We start from the raw sequence: 26,303 nt of genomic DNA, 5'->3' as shown, positions 1-26,303 counted from the left end.
TAAATACCCTGTATTTAACCTTTTTCGCCGCAGAAAGAAATGACAGACAACCAGTGTAAAATAATTTAACTTTTATTGAAAAATGTTTTTTTTAGTAAACTTTTTTAAAATTTTAATAAACTTGTTTAATAAAGCTTTGAAACTATAAAACTGAAACCATAAAACTTGTCATTTTTATTTAAATACACACATTATAAATCTGTGTAGTGTGTGGTGGAAATACTGCTGTAGGGGCTGCGGGACACTTCGACACTGGGAGTGTGGAGAGAGGACTGGGATCGTGGTGGGGAAGGAACAGTTAGAGGTGAAGGTGTGGAAAAAACTACAGAATGGGTGGACATGTGGGAAGCAGAAGAGGTGGTGGGTGGTGGAGTGGAGGGTTGGGCAGGGACTGTAGGAGCAGATGATGTTGATGGCAAGTTGTATGGGGAAGGAGTTTGGTACGGGGCAGGTTGCTGGAAGTGGGGAGATGTCTGGTACGGGGCAGGTTGCTGGAAGTGGGGAGATGTCTGGTACGGGGCAGGTTGCTGGAAGTGGGGAGATGTCTGGTACGGGGCAGGTTGCTGGAAGTGGGGAGATGTCTGGTACTGGGGAGGTTGCTGGTACTGGGGAGTTTGCAGGTACTGGGGAGGTTGCTGGTACTGGGGAGGTTGCTGGTACTGGGGAGGTTGCTGGTACTGGGGAGGTTGCTGGTACTGGGGAGGTTGCTGGTGCTGTGGAGGTTGCTGGTGCTGGGGAGGTGGATGGTGCTGGGGAGGTGGATGGTGCTGGGGAGGTGGATGGTATGTAATAGGAGGGGGAGGATGGAAAGTGGCTGGAGGGGGTGTAGATGTAATAGGAGGGGGAGGATGGAAAGTGGCTGGAGGGGGTGTAGATGTAATAGGAGGGGGAGGATGGAAAGTGGCTGGAGGGGGTGCAGGTGGAGGAACTACTGTGGTGGGAGGAGGAGGTTGGGAGGTAACTTGCTGGAGAGCAGCATGGCATGAATGCATTACATGCATCTGCTGGGCAGGAGAGAGCGTTTCCATGCACTCCACAACAGACCTGAAAAAGGTGTGGTTTGGCGAAGATCTTGCTTCTGAATGCATGGTTTGCAGAAGTGTCTTCACCTACAGAATGCTGGAGTTGATCTGCTGATAGCCTGCGGAGATTTGCTCTGACAAGACTTTTAGACAGTTCTGGAAAGATGCATTCAGATGCAAGAACTCTGGCGCATAAGTCTTTTCCTGACCCCTCTGCCGCTGCCGCCCAGTACCCGCAGGTGTACTAGAGGTGGCAGGGGCAGAAGGGTGGGGTAAAGGGAAAGCGATCTCCTCACCAGCAGCTTCATGTAATGTAGGCGGCCACGATGCTCCTGTGCTGGTGGATGGGACAGATGGGTCGAATGTGTGGGAAGGCTGGGAAGGTGCAGATGTACCGGGGCGGTCGAAGTCTCCCTCGGTGCCGGTCTCCTCAGGGATCGCCTCAGAAGGGTCCAATCGTGCAGGCTCCCGAGTGCTGCTCACCGTGCTGTGGAATAAAGAGAAAAAAAAACAATTAAAATAGTGACATGGTATGGCCCTGGCTGAAAAAAAAAAGTTACATCTAAACATTTTTTTGTCACATGTGGTGTGTAATATTTACCATTGTCTCCCGGAGGAACGACAGGGCTCGTGCGTACTTGTACTTGCTCCTGCGTCCTCCAGATCCACTCGAGGCCCGCATCTCTTTATTGAACTCCTTCTTCAAACGATCCCTCACAGACCGCCACCGCTTCACAATTCTCTCCCCTGAAACGAGAAAGGACAAAGTGGTTAGTATACAACATCAGTGTTTCCCAAACTCCAGTCCTCATGGTCCCCAGGGGTCATGTTTTCAGGATTTCCAAAGTAAATAGAAATCCTGAACACATGATCCGTGGGGACCACGAGGACTGGAGTTCGGGAAACACTGGTTTAAATCAAGCAACCGGTACTGTATATACTTACGCTCTTTAATCTGGGCCCGAGCTTCGAGGTCCTCCCAGCGGTCCACAAGGAGCGAACAGATTTCCTCCCAGAGTCGTCGGGTAACGATCAGGTCAGCGTGGCGTCGGTCAGCCATATTCCAGAGCGGCTCCCTTTCTCTGACGAGATCGATGAGGCGGTCGACATCAATCCCTCCATCCTCACCGTCAGAGTCGGGAGCACGCTGTGAAGGCTGTTAAAGAAAAAGACAAAAATAACATAATTAGCCTCCACAAAAGAAATGAAATAAAAAGTGCAAAAAAAACAAAGCAAAAATATTTATACTTACACGCTGGTGACCGCCGCGTTGCTGTCGCCGACGACCCTGGGAGGCACTGCGAGGACCTCTTGGCCGAGCACCAGATTGGGAAGACTAGAGAAGAAAACAAAAAATGTTATGTCTTTGGATGTAGGCATTTGTTTGCTGTGTGTGGTCTGCAGAACATTGTTTTCTATGTGTTGTGTGTAGTGTGATGTTGTGTTTCTGCGTTTGATGCAAAAAACTTACCAATTGTGAGCCCACTCCAAGTGTCTGTCCACCCCTTCCTTCTTCTTCTGGGAGCTCCTCTTCATCTTGTGATTCCTGTTTTGAAATAAAAGGCAATGAATACACATATATTACAGAGATGATGGATTTTGGAAATAAAAACTTACCGTCAAACGCTGACGATGCGAGGGAGGGCTCCCAGAAGATGTGCTGTCTTCCTCATGGCCAGACTCCATGGCTGTGGGTGGTGTTTCTGCTGCTGCCATTGCTGCTGCTGCTGCTGCATCTATTGGGCGGCTGTTGAATAAAGAGAAACAAAGGGCCAATGAATATCTTGATATTCCATAGCCCTAGTTTGGAGGAATGGGGGATTTGATAATTACCGTCTCTCATCTGCTGCTGGACTCCCCTCCCGTTGTTCAGCATGCTGCTCCATTTGGGGTGGTGCTGATGGTGCTGCTGCTGCAGATGTCTGCTGCCTTCTCCTGCTCCTGGTTCTTGGCTTGGGTGGCATGTTGGGTGTGGCTGAGGGTCCCATTGTCTTGCTTTTATATATGTCCTGTGGGCAGAGCTACTGAGCATGCTCAGACCAAAAAAAACGGATCCGGCCGTTGCCGGATCCGGCGCATTGCGGCGCTCATAGGCTTTCATTGTATGAAAAAGCCGGATTTCGACGGATACAAAAAACGTTACAGTCACCGTTTTTTCCAGACGCCGGATCGCGTCACATTGCCGGATCCGGCGAAAATCGGATGAAACGCATGGCCATCCGGCTCGATCCGGCTCTAATGCAAGTCAATGGGGGGGAAACCGGATCCGGCATTGCATTTCGACGGATCCGGTTTTAGTCAAAAGCGCCGGATCGCGCCTGAAGCAGAAAACCTGATGTGTGAAAGAGGCCTTACCTGTCGAATTAACATTATAGGACCTGTTTCTGTTGGACTATCAAGTATGCAGCCATTTTGATGCAATACAGTTATTACCTGAGTAGACAAAACAAACGTGATTTGCCAATAAGAGGTATATAGGGATTTATTTATAATGACATTTTGTTTCTTTATCTATTTTTTTCTCTTCCCTTTCACAAATGTGTGTGTTATCGCCGTTACAATGTATTTACATAATGCTGTAGTAATTGCACATAACCGGCATCGTTAATGACAGTGTTTTGTTTTATCTCGTGTGTTCTTGTCTTCCAGGTTCGCATTGAGACAGCTACAACCTTGAAGTTGGATATCCTTCGACTATGTGTTTGCGAATGGAAATATGTTGCTCTATTCATAAATGCCACTTTAATTAAATCCATTTTGCTCCCGCTGAGCGCTGCGGTACCACTTTGCCCTTAAAACTGTTTAAGCTTCCTGAAAATAGAAATAATTGATTACCAAATATGAACGGTGACAGTGACAACAGCGTTCGTTTATTGAATGTGGCCACAATTTCCAAACTTTGCATGAGTTCCATTGTAATGAACTGCAAGGGTCGGCCATGTAGGAAAATTATTATTATTAGCGTTAATAATATAAAGTGAATATCCATCCTCAATAGTAAACCTATGTACAGTAGCCAACGAAAATATGTGACCGTTCTGGTAGATAACATAGACTGCAGATTATATATGAGATCTTAATCTCTCTATTTAATACACACACACTGTGTTGCAATTTCGATGTTGAGGAGTGTGTCTATATATATATATATATATATATATATATATATATATATATATATATACATACACATACAGTGGGGCAAAAAAGTATTTAGTCAGTCAGCAATAGTGCAAGTTCCACCACTTAAAAAGATGAGAGGCGTCTCTAATTTACATTATAGGTAGACCTCAACTATGGGAGACAAACTGAGAAAAAAAAATCCAGAAAATCACATTGTTTTTTTTTTCATTTTATTTGCATATTATGGTGGAAAATAAGTATTTGGTCAGAAACAAGCAATCAAGATTTCTGGCTCTCACAGACCTGTAACTTCTTCTTTAAGAGTCTCCTCTTTCCTCCACTCATTACCTGTAGTAATGGCACCTGTTTAAACTTGTTATCAGTATAAAAAGACACCTGTGCACACCCTCAAACAGTCTGACTCCAAACTCCACTATGGTGAAGACCAAAGAGCTGTCAAAGGACACCAGAAACAAAATTGTAGCCCTGCACCAGGCTGGGAAGACTGAATCTGCAATAGCCAACCAGCTTGGAGTGAAGAAATCAACTGTGGGAGCAATAATTAGAAAATGGAAGACATACAAGACCACTGATAATCTCCCTCGATCTGGTGCTCCACGCAAAATCCCACCCCGTGGGGTCAGAATGATCACAAGAACGGTGAGCAAAATTCCCAGAACCACGCGGGGGGACCTAGTGAATGAACTGCAGAGAGCTGGGAGCAATGTAACAAGGCCTACCATAAGTAACACACTACGCCACCATGGACTCAGATCCTGCAGTGCCAGACGTGTCCCACTGCTTAAGCCTGTACATGTCCGGGCCCGTCTGAAGTTTGCTAGAGAGCATTTGGATGATCCAGAGGAGTTTTGGGAGAATGTCCTATGGTCTGATGAAACCAAACTGGAACTGTTTGGTAGAAACACAACTTGTCGTGTTTGGAGGAAAAAGAATACTGAGTTGCATCCATCAAACACCATACCTACTGTAAAGCATGGTGGTGGAAACATCATGCTTTGGGGCTGTTTCTCTGCAAAGGGGCCAGGACGACTGATCCGGGTACATGAAAGAATGAATGGGGCCATGTATCGTGAGATTTTGAGTGCAAACCTCCTTCCATCAGCAAGGGCATTGAAGATGAAACGTGGCTGGGTCTTTCAACATGACAATGATCCAAAGCACACCGCCAGGGCAACGAAGGAGTGGCTTCGTAAGAAGCATTTCAAGGTCCTGGAGTGGCCTAGCCAGTCTCCAGATCTCAACCCTATAGAAAACCTTTGGAGGGAGTTGAAAGTCCGTGTTGCCAAGCGAAAAGCCAAAAACATCACTGCTCTAGAGGAGATCTGCATGGAGGAATGGGCCAACATACCAACAACAGTGTGTGGCAACCTTGTGAAGACTTACAGAAAACGTTTGACCTCTGTCATTGCCAACAAAGGATATATCACAAAGTATTGAGATGAAATTTTGATTCTGACCAAATACTTATTTTCCACCATAATATGCAAATAAAATGAAAAAAAAACAGACAATGTGATTTTCTGGATTTTTTTTTCTCAGTTTGTCTCCCATAGTTGAGGTCTACCTATGATGTAAATTACAGACGCCTCTCATCTTTTTAAGTGGTGGAACTTGCACTATTGCTGAGTGACTAAATACTTTTTTGCCCCACTGTATATATATATTTATATATATATTGAGGTAGCGCTGTCATTCAAGCAGGGCATCCTCGCTCAGCAGCCACAAAATTAGATCCGGCACAGGTTTTCCATAAAATCATAACAGTCCATGCGGTTTATTCAGCAGCATAAACCCATAACAGCAACATAAGGTTCACTTAACAGCATAGCGTCCATGACGGAGTTCAGCTCTGTTACCCTGTAGTCATGCAGGTTATGCATACACAGGCTTTCTAGCCTCAGCTAGCTCACCCACGTCAGGGTAACCTCATGGTTCCTTCATCATGCTGCAGACCTAGGAATCATCAGGCACGTGCAGCCACTCAACACAGCGTTCCTTGCTGTCAGGAAGACAGCTCCATCTCAGCGGGACCTTCCACACTGGACCAACCGGGTCCCAGCATTCACAACCTGTGACCTACCCTGGCCACCTTATACGGTTTGTAGCAACGCCCTCAGGGTCACAGGTCCTTGAACCATTCACACACTTTTATCACAGTGTTCTCAAACACATGCCCTGGGTGGGTTTGTAGGTAACTGGGTCTGCCCGTCTCCCCAGTTACCTGGAGACTTCTCCCTGACACATTGAAACAACACCTCAGCAGTATCATTGCTGATCAACACACACACATAAGTCTCCATCTCAAGGCCACCCACCTTGAGATACATAACGGTCATTCAGTATTCTGCCATTCATCCACTCTCCTGGGACATCCACACAGCGCCCCCTAGCGGACACAGTGGTCACTACACCATAATATACATGCTCTGCAACATGGAAATTGCAACCCCAGGAAGGAAAAGTTGTGGAATGTTGGAAATTACAGGATGCATAGACATGTAACTGATCTGAAAATGATGAAGAAATGGAAACATAATTTTTCCAGCCATCTCAATTTACTCAGTATCCAGTATTAGTTCCAGGTGCAGAAATACACACCTTAGAAGCAATCAGTAAGGCTATTAATGGATGGCTGACGACTGTGCTTCCACGTTGAATGCACTTGTGCAAAACATCAACATTCGCTGATGGCAGCTCCTTTTACAATTGCCGTCCAGTGACGTTCCAGATGTGTTTGATGGGAGACAACCTCAGAGACACGGTGCAGGTCATGGTGGCATTTGTAACGTTAACGTGTGGCCTAGATTTGTCGTGTTGAAAATTGGCTTCTTGTACAGTTTTGTGAAATGACCATACCATTGGTTCTACAACCAAATTATTGCAACGCCGAGCTGTTTGCATGCATGGAATGAACACCTCAGGGGTCCTGTTTCTGTGCATTATGCCACTCACTCCATAGTTGAAGAAGTAGAGTAGGACCAGTGTGATGATTCCCCATGAAGGACCTCTTCATGTTGTTGCCCTACAGATGGAGGCTAGAATGGAGGTCTAGCCTTTTCAATGATGAGTCCCACTTTTACCTTGGACACAATGATAGCCAGAAATTGGTCTGGAGACCACATGGTTAATACCGTGATGAGGCCTTCACAAGGGAATGTCACACCAGACCCACTCCTGGAATTATGGTGTGGGTGGCATAATATATGACAGCATAACCCCTCTAGTCTTCATTCCAGGCACACCAGCAGCTCAGCCTTACATTGATTTGGTAGTGTGACCAGTGGCACGGCCATTTCTCCAAAGTTGTCCTGGAGCCAAATCAACATGATAACACCAGGCCACATTGTGCTTGTGTTACTGTGAGCAGCCTGAATGGCCTGAAGATTTGTACGCCCAATGCATTCAGCGTGCAGAGCATTCTCCAGGTCACCATTAATATCCTCATTGATGGTGGCCAAGGCTGTAAGTTTGGGGATTTCTGCACATTGTGCTCTTACTCAATACTGACTAAATCGAGATGTTTTTAAAATGTTTCCATTTTTACATTATTTGCATATCATTAACATGTTCTGTCCGTCACATGATTTCCATAATTTCACTGCTTCTCCCCATTGGTGTTACAATTTCAATGTGGAGGGTGTATAAACTATACATTTGTGTGATTATTCTCCTGGTCTGCTGCGCTTACGGCAGTAAAAGCATCAATAAGGCTCATTCTTACTGTATTAAGTCTTTATGGTTGACCTTTTCCTTAATTTTCCAATTTACCAGTTGATGATTTTGAGTTCAGGACTGAACCGTTTTTGCCGGTAGGTGCAATAAATCCCAATAACAAACAATGTTGGTAATATATGATGTGGATGCAGTTTTTTGCACACAATGTTTTCTTAGAGTTCTCTTATTTTGGCGCTAAGCTAAAGTTTTTAACTGATGTAATATTAAAATAGTATTTAATCGTAGTATAAAGGGGACATGCTGTATACCCATCCCGTGATGGCAGTATATGGCCTAAAAACAGTAAGAAGAACACAGAGACACTGCCATGAGTGAGTCCATCCTAAGCAGTGGTTGGCTTTTCAGTAAGTGAATTTTGAAGACTCTCCTTTGTGTGTCGTACTCCTCACTATTGCGAAGCATATAATGGAAGAGAGCTGTCCTTATAGATCATCTTGACATATCACGCACCAGGCTTGTTGTATATTCATCTCCCGTTTCTGGAAGTCTGTGTTTGTAGATTGTATTTGTTCCTGCAATTTCTATCTTTGGTTTCCTTTTACTGCTGTATACTATAGTTAAGGAGCCAATATTCACTCGCCAGTATACGTGACTTTATATGCGATGTGCCATCTCACATTTGTCATCATCGTGCAATAACTCTGGGACTATATTTGCTTTCAAAGCAGAAGGCTACTAGTCTAGAACCTACCCCTAAACACTCAATGGTAGTAGGTTACTGTTCTTAACCCTTTTTGTAACATTTTGTTTCTATAACACTTTTTTTGGACCCTTTTTTTTCTGCTGACGAGACCTTGGCAAACTGCGACCTGCAGGCCACATCCAGCCCTATGAATATTCCTTTCCCACCCGCGGACTGAGACAGTGGCCTACGGCTGCACAATATGGCTTCCCTGCCCTGTGTCCCGCTTTTTCTACTATCTGCATCCTCAGGGTGCAAATAGTGATTAATATAATGGTGGTGGAGGAGGGAGCCACCAGCTCCTTCTTCCACCATTCAGTGTGTGTGACTGAGACAGGAGACCTGTAGACATCATGATATTGTGTCTGCCGTGTGGAGCCTCAGGGCACAGACCAAAGACCAGAACAGAGTGCCGAGGGAACGGGAGCAAGGAATTTTTTTTTTATGTGTGTGGGCTTATACTGTACACCAGTGTTCCCCAACTCCAGTCCACTAACAGGTCAGGTTTTAAGGATTTCCTTAGTATCACCCAGGTGGTGGAATTATTGCCTGTGCAGGTGAGCAGATCTCATCTGTGCAATGTTAAGGGAAATCCTGAAAACATGACCTGTGGCTCTTGATGACTGGAGTTGGGGAACACTGCTGTACACCATGTTCTAAATTATTATGCAAATTGGATTTAAGTGTCATAAAGATTTAATGTTTTGTTTTTCAAATAAGCTCGTGGATGGTTTGTGTCTCAAGGCTCTTTAGATTACTGAAATCAATCTCAATCATCTGTAATAATTAATTTGCCTCGTGTGTCCAATTAAAAGAAAAATGCTAAAGAAGGACGTTCAAATTATTAAGTAGGCCATAGGTTTCAGACAATATTGGAAAGGAAAAGGATATCTCTGCTGCCAAAAGGCATCAGCATAGTGCAATACCTTGAAGAAGGTATGAAAATATTAGATATTTCACAAAACATTAAGCCTAATCATTGTACTTTGAAGAGATTTTTGGCTGATACAGAGCACAGATGGGTTTGTGCAGACAAAGGCATAATGAGGAAGGTTTCTGCCAGACAAATTAATTGGATTAAGAGAGCAGCTGCTAAAATACCATTACAAAGCAGCAAACAGGCATTTAAAGCTGCTTGTGCCTCTGGATTCCTGTGAATCTCAAGGTGGAGGAGCCTACATAGGCTTTCAGATTTAGGTAAACCTACTATTCGGCCGTATCTAAACAGTGCTCACAAGCAGAAAAGGTTGCAGTTCAATCAGACATGCATGATGAATTATTTTATAACAGTCTTCTTTACTAATGAGTGCCTTGCAACCCTGGATGTTCCAGATGGATGGAGTACTGGATGATTGGTTGATGGCCATCATGTCCCAACAACAACGCAACATCAACGAGAAGGTGGCAGAATCATGGGGAAGAGAGTGGGCAAGCCCGTTTAAGGTCCCTGATGGGGGGGAAAATGACCTCAGCAAATTATTATATAGAGTTTCTGACTGACCACTTTCTTCTATGGTACAAAAAGAACTGTGCCAGTCGTAGCAAATCATCTTCATGCATGACAATGCTTTAGCTACTATGGATATAAAAGGAGAAAAGCTGATGGTGTCACCTGTATTCTCCCCTGATCTCAACCCTATTGAGAACCTTTGGAGAATGAGGGTGGGAGGCAGTTCACATCAAAACTGCAGGTCTGGGAGGCTACTCTGACATCCTGCAAAGAAATTCAAGAAGAAACTGTCCAAAATTCCACAAGATCAACGGATGCAAGAAATGTGAAGGGGATGTCAAAGAAGGGGTCTTATGTTAACATGAAACTTGGCCTGTTGACATGTTCTTGATTGAAATATATTTTGATTTTAGTAAATGTGAACTCTTGATGCTGCAAATTCAACAAATGACCATTCCATATTTGGTTCTTCATAACCTATAAAATGTTTGGAAACTCTGTATTGCGTAATAATTTGGAACAGTACATTTTGAGTTTTTTTTAGTTTTGAGAAAAATGCTGTTCTCATTGGGAGGATTGCCCGTAAAATTTGTTTTATACTCTATTGGTTGATGATTTCAACATTATACTGACTCATTTGCATCAACCATTTAGGAAAATTAGACAAAAATAACATTTACATAATAACTTGGAATGCGGTTTATATGGGGGGCCGTGTGTGTGGGGGGCTCATACTGTATATAGGAAGGCTGTGTGAGGGCTCATACTATATAAGGAGGGGAGGTTGTGTGAGCTCATCCTGTTAATAGATGTAGTTGAGTGTGAGCTCATACTATATATAGAGGGCTGTTTGTGGACTAATACTGTATATAGGGGCTCATACTGTTATAAGAGGGTCTCGCGTTCCTTTTAGGGGCTGGTTGAGGTCTCATACTATATGGGGGGCTATGTGTGGGCTCCATTCTGTATATAGGGAGCTGTGTGTGGGGGATCATACTGTGTCTAGAGGCAATGATACTGTTATGAGGAAGACTATAATAAGACTCAAGGGGGTAGGGCACTGTGGTGAGGCCTGTCATACGTAAAGGGAGGCGCTGTGAGGAGGCCTGTCATATATTGAGGGAGGCGCTGTGAGGAGGCCTGTCATATGTCGAGGGAGGCGCTGTGAGGTGGCCCATCATATGTCGAGGGAGGCGCTGTGAGGAGGCCCGTCATATGTCAAGGGAGGCGCTGTGAGGAGACTCGTCATGTTGAAGGCGCTGTGAGGAGGGCCATCATACCATGCTGTGAGGTGGGGGAATCATACTGTGTGTCTGAGTGCTGTAAGGACATTATACTGTGTGGGGAAGGGCCGTGGGAGCATCATACTGTGTAGGAGCCTGTGGGGACATACGGTGTAGGAGAACCTGTTGACCAAGGTACTATGGTTGAATGAAAAAAGCATTTGATTTATAAGCTATAATTTCAGCCTATTGGTTCGGCCCGCCACAACAGTTACGGTCTCTCATGTGGCCCCTTGGGAAAATGAATTGCCCTTCCATGCTCTAGACCATTTACATGCCTTTAGACGTTCCTGTTTTTTTAAGTTAACTGACAGAGAAACCTGTACAGAAGAAAAGCAGCCATTTCTGCACCAAAATCATGCAAATACTGGAGTGTTAGGGGAATAATGCGTTTTTCCTGCTAACTTTTAATGGATGAAAAACAGTGAAAGAATTGACATACTGCAGATTTTAAACTGCTTAAAATCTGTAAGGAAGAATAAGTAGTGTGTGCATGAGACTTCAGAAATCTCCTTTACTTTGCTGGTACCGTAAAAAGCTGCATTTATTACTGTGGGAAACGCAGCAAAAGCGTAACGTGTCAACAAGACCTAATGGTGGGATTGTAACACTTTCTTCGACTGTATTGGCCAAGACTCGTTTGTCTTTTGGATTCTGTGGCTTGTAGTCTAGTGGACTGTTGTGAGGTGTTTTTTTTTTTTTACATTTTACAGTACAGATATGACCTTTGTTACTTTTTTTTTCTTGACCTGGATGTGTGGCGCAACATTACCAGTTTAGGAGGAAAGAGGAAATAGTAAAATTGTCATACTCTAAGGGGAGCCTGTCAGCTGATTTATGCTTCCCAATCCATGGCCTGCATGAATCAGAGCCTGGGTACACGATTGCAGATAGGCATATTTCTCGGCCGCCTCACTGGGGGACACAGGAAACAAGGAGATGAAGTCTGCTGTCATCAGGAGGCTGACACTATGAACACACCTTTTTTTTTTTTAAAGTCACTTTTACCTAGCATGCTACATTTGGCCTATTGGCACCGAGCTATCCAGTTTAGATAATTGTCATATTTTGACCATCATACTCAGAAGGCCTTTTTTACGTAGGTGTGAGTTTAATGGCAGAGCTTCAATGTTGTTCTCCGTTTAATTTTCTACATTTTGGTCTTAAGCTTGGGCTGACTCCCAGGAGCCGGATCTCTGCCTTGGCTATCCCTTTCCAGCGGAACCTGACTTCTAAGCCTCAGGTCAGAACTTTACATCAGGGCAGGATGAACTTTAGAGCCACTTTATTGACCCCCTCTAAATCCAAAGGACCTCAATCTGGTCTTGGACGACCTACAGTCCCCTCCTTTCAAGCTGATGAGAGACATCTGCCCAATCCAGCTTTCTGGCAAGGTTTTTTTGTTCTCTGATTTCTTTCCTCAGGCAAGTCTCCAAAGGGTGGCTCCTGCCTGTCACCCTCCTCTTTTGGGACAGTATTTTCTCGTGTTTGGCACCATCGTTTCTCTCGAACATGTTCTCTGCCTTCCACCTTAATGAGGAGAGATCCCTCTTTCCTTCGCCTCTCATCCCCATTAGAGGCTCTAGCGTGGTCAGAGCTGTGCCGCTCTACCTGTCTCTCTCTATCCCTTCTGATATTTGGATGCCTTATTTATCACCCAGGTAGGCCCTTGTAGAGGTCTCACCACTTCTAAGGTTCCCGTTGCTTGCTGGATTCAATCTGCTATTCTGGAAGTTCGGGCTAAGAAAATGTACCACCAGCTTGGTCACAACTCTCTCCACTGGATCTGTAGGAGCCTCCTGTGTTGTATGCATCCCGGTTAGTCTACAGTCCAAAAGTTTGCAGAGCTCTTACCTTTGTGTCAGTGGATGCAAGTCTTCAAAGAAGGGTTCTGCAAGCAGCAGTCACTCGGTGGTAGCCTGACTGATTGCTATTCTTCTTTCTGTAATATTGTTATCTTTTCCCACTCCAGGACTGCTTTGGGTTGTCCCATGGTTTCCTGTGTCCCCCAAAGAGGTGTCTGAGATTTTTGGTACTCGCCTTAAAATCACTTTCTCGTAGCATTCATTGGTTTGTTCTTAGTGTCAGTTTCTTGGTGGAAGTAGACTTCACCCCATGGTGTGCTTCATTTCCACAATGAAGGCTACAGGAAATAGATCTTACAGTCCTAAAAATCCTCTGACCCCAAGTGATCATCTTCCACTTTTCTCTCTTGCCCAGCTGTCACTATGTGAGATAGATAAGATGTTGGATAAGGAGTAAAATGCTTTATCTATTCCCACTTCTGCTTTTTTATAAACTTACTGAGTAAAATACCCTTTGTTCTTTTTTCCATTATTCGTCTGAACAGTTTTTGTGACGTTCATCTAGTGTTTAGAGAAGATGGGATTTTATGAGCATGCACATAGATTTTATCTCTGTAACCTCAAATTAACGAGATTGATAATTCACTTACTCTACTTTATACTATTTTATGTAGCAATTAGATATCTTAGCTTGTCTAAATGCCTGATGAGGTTACAATTCCGGACATACACTGTTTTTGCATAATGGAAATATGGACTTTTGCCGACAATTCTGGAAAACACTAACACTGTCCATAGTGTGAAGCTAATTGTTGGCTGATAATTTCGATCTACGAGGAGCTAATCATACTTAGCTGTTTAAAGGGAACCTGACAGCTGACACATGCTGCCCGAACCACAGGCAGTATGTATCCGGTATTGACTGTATGATCTCAGCCAGCTATTATTGGCTTTGAAACACCACAACTTTTCGGAGGAATACATACTTTAAAAGCCAGGGACCAAACCACTTGGAAGACTAGTCGGAAAGGCAGGTTCCTGGCGGCTTCTTCCTCTCCTCCACACCTTGGATGACCGGTCTCCCCCTGTGTGCATGTATAGGGAGAAACCTGCCACTCTAGTGGCATGGCAGGAAGTAGCCGCTGGAGACCCGCCTGTCTGACTAGTCTCCCGTGCTTTTAGTGGTGTGGGCAGGAAGAAGCCGCTGGGGACCCGCCTGTCTGACTAGTCTGCCGTGCTTTTAGTGGCGTAGGCAGGAAGAAGCCGCTGGGGACCCGCCTGACTAGTCTCCCGTTCTTTTAAAGTACAGGGTTATGCACTCACTACTGTACCCAGAAAAATTGCTGTAACTTCTAAAAGAGACAATCTATCGTACTGAAAGTTGGACTGTACATACCTTGGTTCATAAGAAACTGATGTTTTAAAGCAAATGTTAAAAAATGTCTCCTGTTCGCATACCTTCATGTGTCGTTTCTTATTGTTGAATGTTTTCTGCAGGACGTTGTGGATCATTGCCTAAATTTCTCGCTGTATGTTCTCTCAGTGCCAGTAATGTTCATGGCTTATTATTGTACACCTGACCTTTCAGATGGCCCCAAAGGAAAAAATCCGGCAGTGCTAAATCAGGCGATCTTGTTGGCTACATTCCTTTGGAGATTGTTGACATGTGGTATACGACATGCCTGTCTCCTTGGAAAGCCTTGCAACAATTTACTTGGAGATGCCAGAAGCTGCTGTTTCACATCTTGAATTGTTTCCTCAGACATTTTCGGACATCCTCCATCATGCCTATTCAGTAATGTTCCTCTACGTTCCACCTTATTCACCAGTGACAGAATACACAGATTGGACTGCAGATTTCGATCTCCAAGCTTATTTAGAAACACCAGATTACTTGGAAAACTTCTTCTAATACCCCTCCCTTGACCCCATAAAATAATAAAGCCTATACGCGCCTCCCATGCTGGCGCCATTCCAGCGGTATCGGCACTCGCTCTCCCTGGGGCTCATGTGCTGTTGTTGTGACACGTGACGCTAGCCCCCAATTAGCGCTGGTGTCACTGTCCCCATCTTCTGTCGAAATGAACATGAAGAGGAAGTCAAGGATCAATTGCAGCCTGGATTTCCTCTTAATGTTCGTTTGTTCGTAGGCAGGTACAGTGATGCCAGTGTTGATTGGACACCGGCGTCACAAGAACAGCATTGGAGAGTCAATGCCAACACCGCGGCGCCGGCAAGGGGGGTGAGTATAAGCTTTACTATTTTATCGGGGACAAACATTTTGATCAAGAAGGGGTTTTCCTTGTAGTAACCCCTTTAAAGCTGCTGTTTCCCAATCCGTAATTTTTACCAAGATCTGCCCTTGATCTAATGTTCATTGTGACAAGGCTGAAAAACGGGAAAATAAAAAACTGTGTTATGTCCATAAACGTTAGGTAAATGTCTGCCAAATTTGATGACTTCTGCTTGACCAATCAACATCCTACTGTTAATTGGGGTTGTCTGACATTTGCCATCCAAGGAGAGTGAAATAAAGATTGGGCATATTGGATTACATGCCCACCCTTCTGTTCCCAGACGAGATAGGCCGCTGCCAAGGGAGGGGTCTGCTGTTTGTCTCCCTCTTTCCAGTGAGAAATCCTGCATTCTCTGATGAGTGTGCATGTTAATTGGTGAAGAATAGCTGTGAGTCATCGAAATAAACATTCACGCTCAGGGTGATCCTGCGACTTTGTGAATACGTACCTTAAAAATACTTACATTATAGTCATTTTATTGGTATTTCTATTTTTGTGGGTAAACTGTCTGATTTTCTTTGTCTCAGTACCTGGAGTCCATCTTCAGTCTGCTCTTCCAACTGCTTCAGCAAGTTACAGAATGTGATTCAAAGATGCAGATCCTCCATGTCCTGTCTTGTGTAATAGAAAGGGTGAATTTGCAGGTAATTATCTAAGTATCTGTGTATGCTTTTCTGCAGAACGGTGCCTTATTTCAGCATGTTGAGTTGCAAGGGGTAGCACGGCGACTCAGTGGTTAGCACTGCAGCATTGCACCGCTGGAGTCCTGGGTTTAAATCCCACCAAGGACAACATCTGCAAGGAGTTTGTATGTTCTCCCCGTGTTTGCATGGGTTTCCTCTGAGTTCTCCGGTTTCCTCCCACATTCCAAAGACATACTGATAGGGAAATTAGATTGTGAGCCCTGTCGGGGACAGCAATCATAATGTGTGGAAAAACTGTAAAGTGCTGCGGAACATGTTGGCGCCAGATAAAAATAAAGATTATTATTTTATTATAAGGGGTCTGATCTGTTCTGCGCACTGTTTACATCCAGAGCTAGAAACAATTGATCAGTGAGAGTGAAAGGTCTCGGACCCCTCTGATTATTGTTATTGATGACATTGTCCGAAGGATCAACATCATAGTAGTGGACAGCCCCTCTAATCACTTGGTCATTGCTTAATATCAGTAGGGTAGGCTTCTATAAAGATGTGTGTTTAGTGACAACTATTTAGCAGAGAAGTAAAAAAAAAACCTTAAACGGGTTCTCCGGTAATAGAAAAAAACATAAAGAAGTCCCTTATCTTGTTGAGTTATCAGCAAAAATGTTACAAATCCATCAGGATTTTGTTTCTAGTCTTGACAGTTCTCTGCCCCATTCCTTTTTTCAGTGTTAGGCTAGTTTCCGACTTTTACCGTCCTATTGGAAACTGCAATTTCCGGCCCAGCTCTGAGTCTCTTGACCCAGACTCAACAGATTCCTAGGCAAATTGATTTATTTTAGTCACTTATATAGTGCCATTAATTCCATAATGCTTTACAGACATCATCGTCACTGTCCCCACTGGGACTCGCAACTAGATTCCCTATCATGTCTTTGGAGTGTGGAAGGAAGCTGGAGAACCCGGAGGAAACCCACGTAAAAACGGGGAGAATGTATTGCATCAGCTTACATCTGCGACTATTGAATTGGTGTTCAGTACGGAAGCCGTAATTCATTGTTCGGTTTCGCCCATCTCTATTTAAGACAAGAAAATCTGCAACGGCTCAATAGTAATTGAATTTTTAATTGTTATTATTACTATTATTATTAAGATTTATAGTTTTCAATGTTAACTACTTTGTGCTTATTGATATGGGGAGGATGACATGAGAAAGGCTTGAAAATGAGTTAAGTAAGTATGTGATAGTGTCATAGTAGGCATAACGGAAATGTGAGCTGTAAGTGCTTCATTGAGTGTCCCTGCATGGATGGAGCGCATTGCATTCATGTATAAGTGCAGGGGTTTTTTCATCTTGGAAATTATAGTAACATGTCCTGATGTGTTTGCTATTCATAGATTCGGCCGTTTGTTGGTTGTCTTGTTCAGTATTTACCTCTTCTGTGGAAGCAAAGTGAAGAACACAATATGCTGCGATGCGCCATCCTGACCACATTAATTCACCTGGTTAAGGTAATCATCAGTCCATTCCCTGTTCATTATAATGGATCCTAACTGCTGATGGGCGAACGTGCTCGGATGTTTCCAGTTATGGACTGGACATACTGGTGTCAAAAAACGTCGCTGTTATGTTGCCAAAAGCCCAATACATGTTATGGTTCACCTGCACATATAATTTTTGAAGATTCTTTTAGAGCTGATCCGCTCCAAAAAAAAAAATCTGTAAATTTGTGAAAAAACACCCGTGAGACTCTTTCTACTCATTGACATTGAAAAATGACTTGCGGTGCGCTCTCGTTCAGTCTTTGAGTCTTTAAAGGGAATCTGTCACCCATTTTTAGTGATATCATGTAAAGATATCATTCAATAGCGTGTCACATAAGGATTCTATTAGTACTTTTGATTCCCCCTGATCCCGCAGCTTTGATGCATAAATACCTTTTTTATCTCGGTTGAGATGTATGAAAATCGCCACGGTCCGGTCCAATGGGCGGGGCTTATTCGTCTTCTCCCCCCACCCTGTCTTGCTCTACGCATTTCTTTGTTCTTCTTCCTGCCGCTCACGTAGTGTTTCCACGTTTGCGCATTGAAAATTCCTCCGGCGCTTGCCCAACTGTGGGCAAAGCATATAATCGGTACTGCGCATGCGCCGGTATTTTTCAGCGCGATCTATGCCCTGGAAGTCTGCAAATGCAGGATACACTTCCTGGCCGCCGGATGCATAGTAAAGCCCCGCGCAGTGCTGAGGAAGCCATACTGCGCAAGCGCCGGAGGCCTTTTCAATGCACAAACGCGGAAAACTACGGCATCTGTGATATTCACAGATGAAGCAAGCTGAGGAGGGGGGGAGACAAGGCATTGAATAAGCCCCGCCCATCGGACCGGACCGCGGCGATTTACATACATCTTAACAGAGATAAAAAGGTATTTATGCATCAAAGGTGCGGGGTCAGGGGGAATCAAAAGTCCTAATAGAATCCTTATGTGACACACAATTGAATGATATCTTTACATGATATCACTAAAAATGGATGACAGATTCCTTTTAAGGCTATGTGCACATGTTCAGTTTTTGTAGCAGATTTTTCGGCTTCAATGACCAGTTACGGCAGGTAAAACACTGCTCAACATATGCACGGTTGTTTCTGTTTTCTATTTACTTCCATTTTTCCGCATTCATTTGAAAAGGGGGAAAAAAACGCTGCAAAAAGAATTGAGACCCTGCAGATTTGAAAAATTGCTTTGAAGGTTTAAATTTTCTAAGGAAAAAAAACAAGTAGCGTGTGCATGAGATTTCAGAAATGTCAAACCCTGGTTTTATCCACAGCGAATAAACATGCCATAAATGCAACGTGTGAACAAGCCCTAAGTGTTTAAAAGAAATGACCTGACGATTATTTAGGCGTTTTCAGCTTATAATCTCCTCTATACGCCACAAGGCTACAAAAATACCACGAAGACGCCTGGGAGTTGTTTTTTTCTTTAAGCGTTTCATAAATGTGTTTGAGACCTTTTTGCCTCCTAAAATGCTACTGTTTCATTCATTGCTTAATAATAAAGAAAAATAAAAAATTACCCACAATAAAAGCACAAGAAACGTCAGCAACCCGCGTCTAGAAACTGTTAAACGCTAACAAAAAAGAAATCGGTAAGAGCCTCATTGAGTGTTTTCTGAAGCAGAATCAGCCTGAAAAATGCATTGTCTTTGGCCGCCTGAAAGAAAACCCTCCCATGTGCACAGAACCTTACATTTTATAAAGAACAATGTAGTTTATACAAAGTCAATTCTTGGCTTCCTTCTAAGCCCCATTTGTCCTAAATTAGAAGTTTTTCCGTGACCCATATTTGTCACTCCTCGGAGGCATCGTCCTTCTATCTATCCCCTTTACTTTCCAGATGTCTGCTGCAGGGTTAGTTCAATAGATGAAAACCGAAAAAAACTCAAAAGGATCAAGGACAAAAAATTCCTCAGGTGAATGAAATAATATAGTGACTTGTGGGTTAAATGCCCAAAAGGTCTATATCATTCACCATGGTATTGCCAATAATATGAGTAGGTTCTAATACCGTAATAGTCCTTGGTGCAATATAGAGGCTCAATAAAGAGTGTCAGAAATACTACATAGAAATTTTATTGATAATAGTACAAAAAATAGTGGCAACATGCATAACACTACAAAAAGGCACGCCTCCCGACGAAGCCATAGGCGAAACGCGCGTCGAGGCTCCCGGTGTCCCACACGCGCTCTCTGCTTCCAGACTGAAGGTAACGACCTTATTAATACTCCTACTCCTCTTCTATAATCTCTCACCGATTGGTGACTGAATGGCCACTTCATTCTATTGTGGGTTATTACTTAGGCCATTATCTGTTACATAGGATGAGATGGAGGATCATGTTTAACCTTCCTTTCTGAGCAGCTGAAGTTATGCAATCATGTGCGTTGTGAGACTTCTGTTTCCCTGCTAGATGTCTATGTCTGCATTTGTCCATCACTTTAGGGGGAAGACGTATATCTGCTATGCACCTGATATTTATATCCAGCTATACTATCTATATTTCTAAAAAAAATCATTTTTTACTGTTAGCTGAATTGACTTATATGTTTTGTGTGAAAGATGTTGTAATTTCCCCTATGACATAACATGACACCTTGTATTCACTTTTAACTGCCGCCCCTTGCCTTTTTGTAGTGTTATTCATGTTGTCACTATTTTTTGTATTATTATCAATAAAATTTCTATATAGTATTTCTGGCTCTCTTTATTGAGCCTCTATATTGCATCAAGGAGTATTATTAGAACCTATTCATATTATTGACAATACCATGGTGAATGATATAGACCTTTTGGGCATTTAACCCACAAGTCACTATATTATTTCATTCACCTGAGGAATTTTTTGAGTATTTTTTCGGTTTTCATGTCTTTGGTCTAGAGGTCTCTTCCACCTGGCCATGTGGAATTTCGTTTTGGTTGTATGATTTTAGTTCGATAGATGAAAAGCAGAACTTGACTTGCGTATACTACCTAGCAGGGAATGCAACCTCTGTGTGTGCGGGTAACCTATATGGCAAATTGGCAAATAAGAGTTAGTAGATCTACATTAACAATGACTGGCACCAGCCTGCAGGACCATGATATCTGCACTTTAACTACTTAATGCCCTTTCATATCCAATTTTAGATAGCTAAGGAAAGTATACAGCTGGCTCAGGAGCTAAGCGTGCTTGACACCAATTAGGTGCTGGCTGGGTTGCACAGCCGGCATGTGTGTGTAACTGCAGCGACTGGAGCTTACTCCCATTGCTGCATTTAAATAATGACATTTCTTTCATTGGCCCCTTGTGACTCATTCACAAAGTTCTGTAAAGTTATCATGGTAGCCTGGGGTCTTGCTGAAGCCCCCCCGTAACTGCCCTTTTAGTCCTCCTGTGAATCAGAGGCTGGGCTTCAGCATCAAACTGGGGTGCCAAGGGTCCATCAGTAACCTACTCAGGGCTCCTATTTTCAGCTACATGCAAATAAGACATTATCCTCAATCACAAATATACATAACCATGAACCTGGTAGATTGTTAAATGAATAAGACGCTGCCTTTGTCTGTACATAGTGATTCAAGTATATAGTGCCAAGTACTGCTCATATAAGAGGGTGGTGGCCCAGTCTTGCACAGGGGCCCACCGGAGGATTCTTCTGTGGGCCAGTCCGAGCCTGCTGGGCTTCATAGATCAAATGTGATTTTGCTTTCTAAACGGAAATACTGTGGCATTGTGTATAGCACAAGTGATGAAATGATCGCAGGTTCAAGTACCCTAATGGGGGCGAAAAAATAATGTAAAGATAACAAAAATAACAGTTTAATACATATATATTATTATTTAAAGGCCTTCAGCTCAGTCTCGAGCCGTGGCGACTTAATGGATGAATGATCTGTAGGAAGATTAATGTTATGCAAGCATAGATAGATCCACAAGGGTCTTCTTTGCCGTTATCTTCGCATCGGGTTGCTGGTCTTCCACTTTGTCTTGTTCCTTCTATTCTTCTATCTCTACCTCCTTCAAAAATAAGGAAATGAAAAAATTAAATAGAACAAACATATATGGTGTCACCTTGTTCCAAAAAATCTGATCTGGGAAAATCTGAAATTATTGAAAACTTTACGTTAAATGCTGAAAAATAAAAAGGAACGTCAGAGTTGCCATTTTTGGGGGTCGCCACATTCCCCCAAAAAATGCAATAAAAAGAGATCAAAATGTCATGTGTACCCCCAAATGATATCAATAAAAAGCATCAGCTTAGGAGGCAAAAAATGGCCCTTAATATGGCTCCATTTATGGTAAAACAGGAAAAGTTATGAGACTTAGAAAATGACAATTTTTTTTTTTTTTTACAAATTTCAAAATCTTTTTTTTACTATTAAAATAATGATGATAAAAAAACCTGGAGAATTTTGGTATTGGCATAATTATACAGATCTGGAGAATCGTGATGTCAAGTTATTTTTAGCAAGCAAGGAAAACAAAACCATAATCCAGTAAACTATCTCAAAATTGCAGAAGTATTTTTTTCCCCACAATTTCACCGCACTTGGATTTCTCCTTCGTCTCATTGGGGGACACAGAGACTGTGGGTGTGTGCTTCTGCCGTCTGGAGGCTGACACTAAGTATACAAAAAAAGAGTTAGCTCCTCCTCCGCCGCATACACCCTCGCCCCCAGACCGGGCGTAACTCAGTTTTTGCTTAGTGTCTGATGGAGGCACACGCAGTCTGGAGCTCCAGACTAGGTTTTTTTTTTTTTTTCCCTTTCTTTGAAGATAAGACAGGGGCGACGGATCCTATAGAGAGGGTCCGATCTCCCCAAATCACCAACGGGCGACCACGTGTGAGTAGTCCTCCACGTGTTTTCTCTCCCGCACCGAGGGACACATCTGGGACTTTTCCCCAGACAACCATTTTTCTTTTTTATTTTGTAAAGAGGGGCAACGCATCCTGATGAGAGGATTCGATTTCCCCATGAGCTACAACGGGCGAGCACGTGTGAGCGATGGGCGATCCCCAACGGACTCCACGTTTTTTGTTCCTCTCCTGCAACGCGGGATTTCAGGTTGGCCCCTTCCACCCCTAGCTAGTGACACCAGGGGTGCAGTTGGAGGCGCAGGTGAGCCAGGGGATCGAAGCATCCACCCCCAGTAGCCTCCCCCTCCCCGCCCAGGGATGGGGTTGAGAGCACCCCAAGAGAGCCCCCCGGCGGCAGGCTCACCTTTGTTTGTAGGGTCACCCCCCGGAACGGGACCCTCCAGAAGGCGCCGCGGGGCTGTCTGTTCCCCCGCCCAACGGGGTTACTTCTTCTCACGGGGCCCGACTCTCTCCCCGGTGGAACCCGGTGCGAGTAGTGCCACATGCGGCAGCAGACGCTCTGTGGCCAGAAGTCCCGCCGGCGGCCGCGGTCCCCGCGGTATGGGGAGATCCGCGAGGCCTGCCCGCCCCTTCCGGTGGTAGCCGGAAGCCCCGCCCACTGACTTCCGGCAGCCCGGGGGGCGCGGCGGGTGCGCAGTGTCCGGGGAGCGCGCGCCCTCCTCCCCCTCCTCGCAGGTCCCCGCCGGAGTACGGCTGAAGCTCCGCCGGCGGCCGCGGTCCCCGCTGTATGGGGAGGGCCGCGAGTTCCGCGCCCGCCCGACGCTTCCGGTGGGGGCCGGAAGCCCCGCCCACTGACTTCCGGCGGCACGGGGAGCGCGGCGGGCGCGCACAGTGACCAGAGGCTCCCGCCCTCCTCCCCCTCCTTGCATTTCCTCGCCGGAGTACGGTCGGAAACCCCGCCGCCTCTCTCCAAAGTGCACCGCAGTGCCCCCGGCGAGTAACGGCACGTGAAGGAACAGGTGTGCAAAGCAGCTCGTCCACGTCTCAGGGTTTTCGCTGCGTCCAGAGCACCCCGTGGAAGAGGGGGGACGTTACCGGTGGGTGAGTGCAACCCCGTTTCGAGTGCCGCACTGGTTGTCAAGGAAGGGGTTACCCTCCTCCTCCTACCCTACCCTGCAATATGTCTGGCAAAGGGAAAGCTCACTCTTTCCTATACGCTGTTTGCGTTTCCTGTGGGGTCAGGCTGCCTAAGGCGCAGCCGGGTAAATTTTGCGAAGCCTGTGAGTCGGAGCGAGCCCAGGAGCCCCCCATTGTTGCAGAGCCCAGGGGTCAGGACCCCCCAGAATGGGCAGTGTCTTTATCGCATTCTATGATGTCCCTTACGAAGGCAATTGAGTCCCTTCGGGGCCCGGGCAGGGTCAAGGATGGTGGTCTGCCAGCGGAAGACAGCTCGTCCACGTCTCAGGACCCTTCGTCCGTTAGGGGCCGCTCCAGCACCAGACAAGCTCATGGTAAGAGAGCTCGTTCTCCGTCGGCCGGGCCCTCTGGGGAGTCGGCGGCGATTTTTAGGGCATCTCGTTCCCTGTCGCCAAGCTCAGGAAGCGATCAGGACGAGGGCGAGGAGGAGGAAGAGGAAGCCTGGAATCCAGAAAGCCTGGGATACCAGGACTCGGTGGACAGCCTCATTGAGGCGGTCAACCAGACTTTAGAGATCGAGGATGATGTGTCCACGGCCTCAGGTCACAAGGTCTCCTTCAAGAAAACCAGGCGTCCGCATAGAAGGTTTGCCACACATCCGGAGTTCGAGGAGCTAGTCCAGAAACATAGGGAACACCCGGATAAGCGCTTTGCAATGCAAAAGGCGCTGCAAGCAAAGTATCCGTTCCCTCCTGAACTCCATAAAGGGTGGGTGGAGTCGCCAGTAGTGGACCCACCGGTGTCACGTTTAGCATCAAGATCGCTATTGTCGATACCCAGCGGTTCTTCTATTAAGGACCCAACTGATCGCCTCATAGAGGGGCTTGCCCGCTCAGTGTATGAGGCAGCAGGGTCGGCTCTGGCCCCCTCCTTTGCGGCTACCTGGGTGGCTAAGGCCATGGTTTCATGGGCAGACACTCTGCATAGGGCCCTCCAAGACAGGGATCTGCCCGCGGAAATCTTGGAGGTGACAAATCAGATATCAGGAGCGAGTGATTATCTCGTCGGCGCCGCTCTGGATGCGGCCGAGTGTTCTGCTGTGGCAGCAGCAAATGCGATCGCCGTAAGGCGAGCATTATGGCTGAGATTATGGAAAGCGGATTCTATCTCTAAAAAATCCTTGACCTCATTGCCTTTTCAAGGCAATCGATTGTTCGGTGAAAAGCTTGATAAACTTATCTCAGAAGCCACAGGGGGGAAGAGTAGTTTTCTACCGCAGCAGAAGAGTTGGCCGGCATTCAGGCAGACGCAGAGGCGTTTTCGGCCCTTTCGTAGCTCCTGGAGGTGGACTTCGGCCAGGGCATCCACCTCCGCAAATGATGGTCAGATTAGAGAAAGGCAAGTTTCTTACAGGGCCAATCCGCTGGGTAGAGGCCGGGGCCGTTTGCCCAGAGCGAGGGGGGCCAGATCACAAAAGCCTCCAGCAAAATGACTCGAGGCACTTCGTACCTACGGACGACAGAGTGGGCGGACGCCTACTAAGGTTCAGCCACGTTTGGGTCGCAGTGGCACGCGACGCTTGGGTGGCAGAACTGATATCGTCCGGGTACAAGATAGAGTTTGTCGGACTCCCGCCACGGCGTTTCTTCCGTTCCCGGCTCTCCGGAACAGAATCGCAGGCGGACGGTCTGTTGCAGGCTATAATGACGCTACAGCGCAACGGGGTCATTGTCCCAGTGCCGAAAAGCGAAGAGACGCAAGGTTTTTACTCCAACCTGTTTTCAGTCCCCAAAAAGGACGGGACAGTAAGGCCAGTAATGGATTTAAAGATCCTGAACAAGTTTATCAGGGTCAGGCGATTCCGGATGGAATCCCTCCGTTCGGTCATTTCAGCCATGGATCCAGGGGAATTCCTGGCCTCGATCGATGTGCAGGATGCATATCTACACATCCCGATTTTTCCTCCACACCAGAGGTTCCTGCGTTTTGCGATCGGAGGGCGACATTTCCAATTTGTTGCTCTGCCCTTCGGTCTGGCCACTGCCCCCAGAGTCTTTATAAAGATAATGGCGGTGGTTATGGCCATCCTGCATGCTCGGGGCATAACGGTACTACCCTACCTGGACGACCTTTTGGTAAAGGGGCCGTCGTTTCAGGCGTGCCAAGAGAATGTCGGTATCACTCTGGATACCCTGGCCCGCCTAGGTTGGCTGATCAATCGGAACAAGTCGTCCTTGGTTCCGGCTCAGAGAATCGTATTTCTAGGCATGATTTTCGACACCTCCCAGGGGCTGGTGATCCTCCCTCAGGACAAGGCGCAAAGGATCAAACAGGGGGTACGGAACCTTCTTCAGCCGGGCTTCAGATCCATCCGGTACGGCATGAGTGTGTTGGGCAGAATGGTGGCGGCGATGAAGGCAATCCCGTTTGCCCAGTTCCATCTCCGTCCGCTTCAACATGCGCTCTTGTCAGCATGGGACCGAAGGCTGCTTTCCCTCAATCATCGGTGCAGTTTGTCTCCACCGGTCCGACGGTCACTCCAGTGGTGGACTCGCGACTCGTCTCTGGTTCAGGGGAAACCCTTTCCCCCGGAACAGTGGTTGGTGGTGACGACCGATGCAAGCCTGCAGGGTTGGGGTGCAGTTTTCCAGAGTCACACAGCCCAGGGGCGGTGGTCCTTTCGGGAGGTAATTCTCCCGATCAACATTCTGGAGATACGGGCAATACGATTGGCCCTGCAACATT

At 45.6% G+C, this 26,303-nt stretch overlaps 1 protein-coding gene across 6 annotated transcripts in view; it reads left to right on the top strand.

Annotated features, from left to right (window-relative positions):
* The window catches only part of IPO11 (importin 11), a 555,951-nt gene that overhangs the window by 215,328 nt on the left and 314,320 nt on the right, over nt 1–26,303 (top strand). For 5 of the 6 annotated variants that reach the window (XM_073584259.1, XM_073584258.1, XM_073584263.1 and 2 more), the window contains exons 17-20: nt 3,672–3,705; nt 7,935–7,975; nt 15,946–16,062; nt 17,461–17,574. In XM_073584259.1, coding sequence (XP_073440360.1) covers nt 3,672–3,705; nt 7,935–7,975; nt 15,946–16,062; nt 17,461–17,574 — 306 coding nt within the window. The remainder of the gene's footprint in view (nt 1–3,671; nt 3,706–7,934; nt 7,976–15,945; nt 16,063–17,460; nt 17,575–26,303) is intronic. The other variant, XM_073584261.1, reaches the window with a different exon arrangement.

This window comes from Dendrobates tinctorius, unplaced genomic scaffold, assembly GCF_039654945.1.
Source record: "Dendrobates tinctorius isolate UK_male_01 unplaced genomic scaffold, ASM3965494v1 ptg000083l, whole genome shotgun sequence".
In the NCBI taxonomy this organism is placed as follows: Eukaryota; Metazoa; Chordata; class Amphibia; order Anura; family Dendrobatidae; genus Dendrobates; species Dendrobates tinctorius.
The sequence above is the reverse complement of the archived record's forward strand: the minus strand, read 5'-3'. Positions and strand labels throughout refer to the sequence as shown.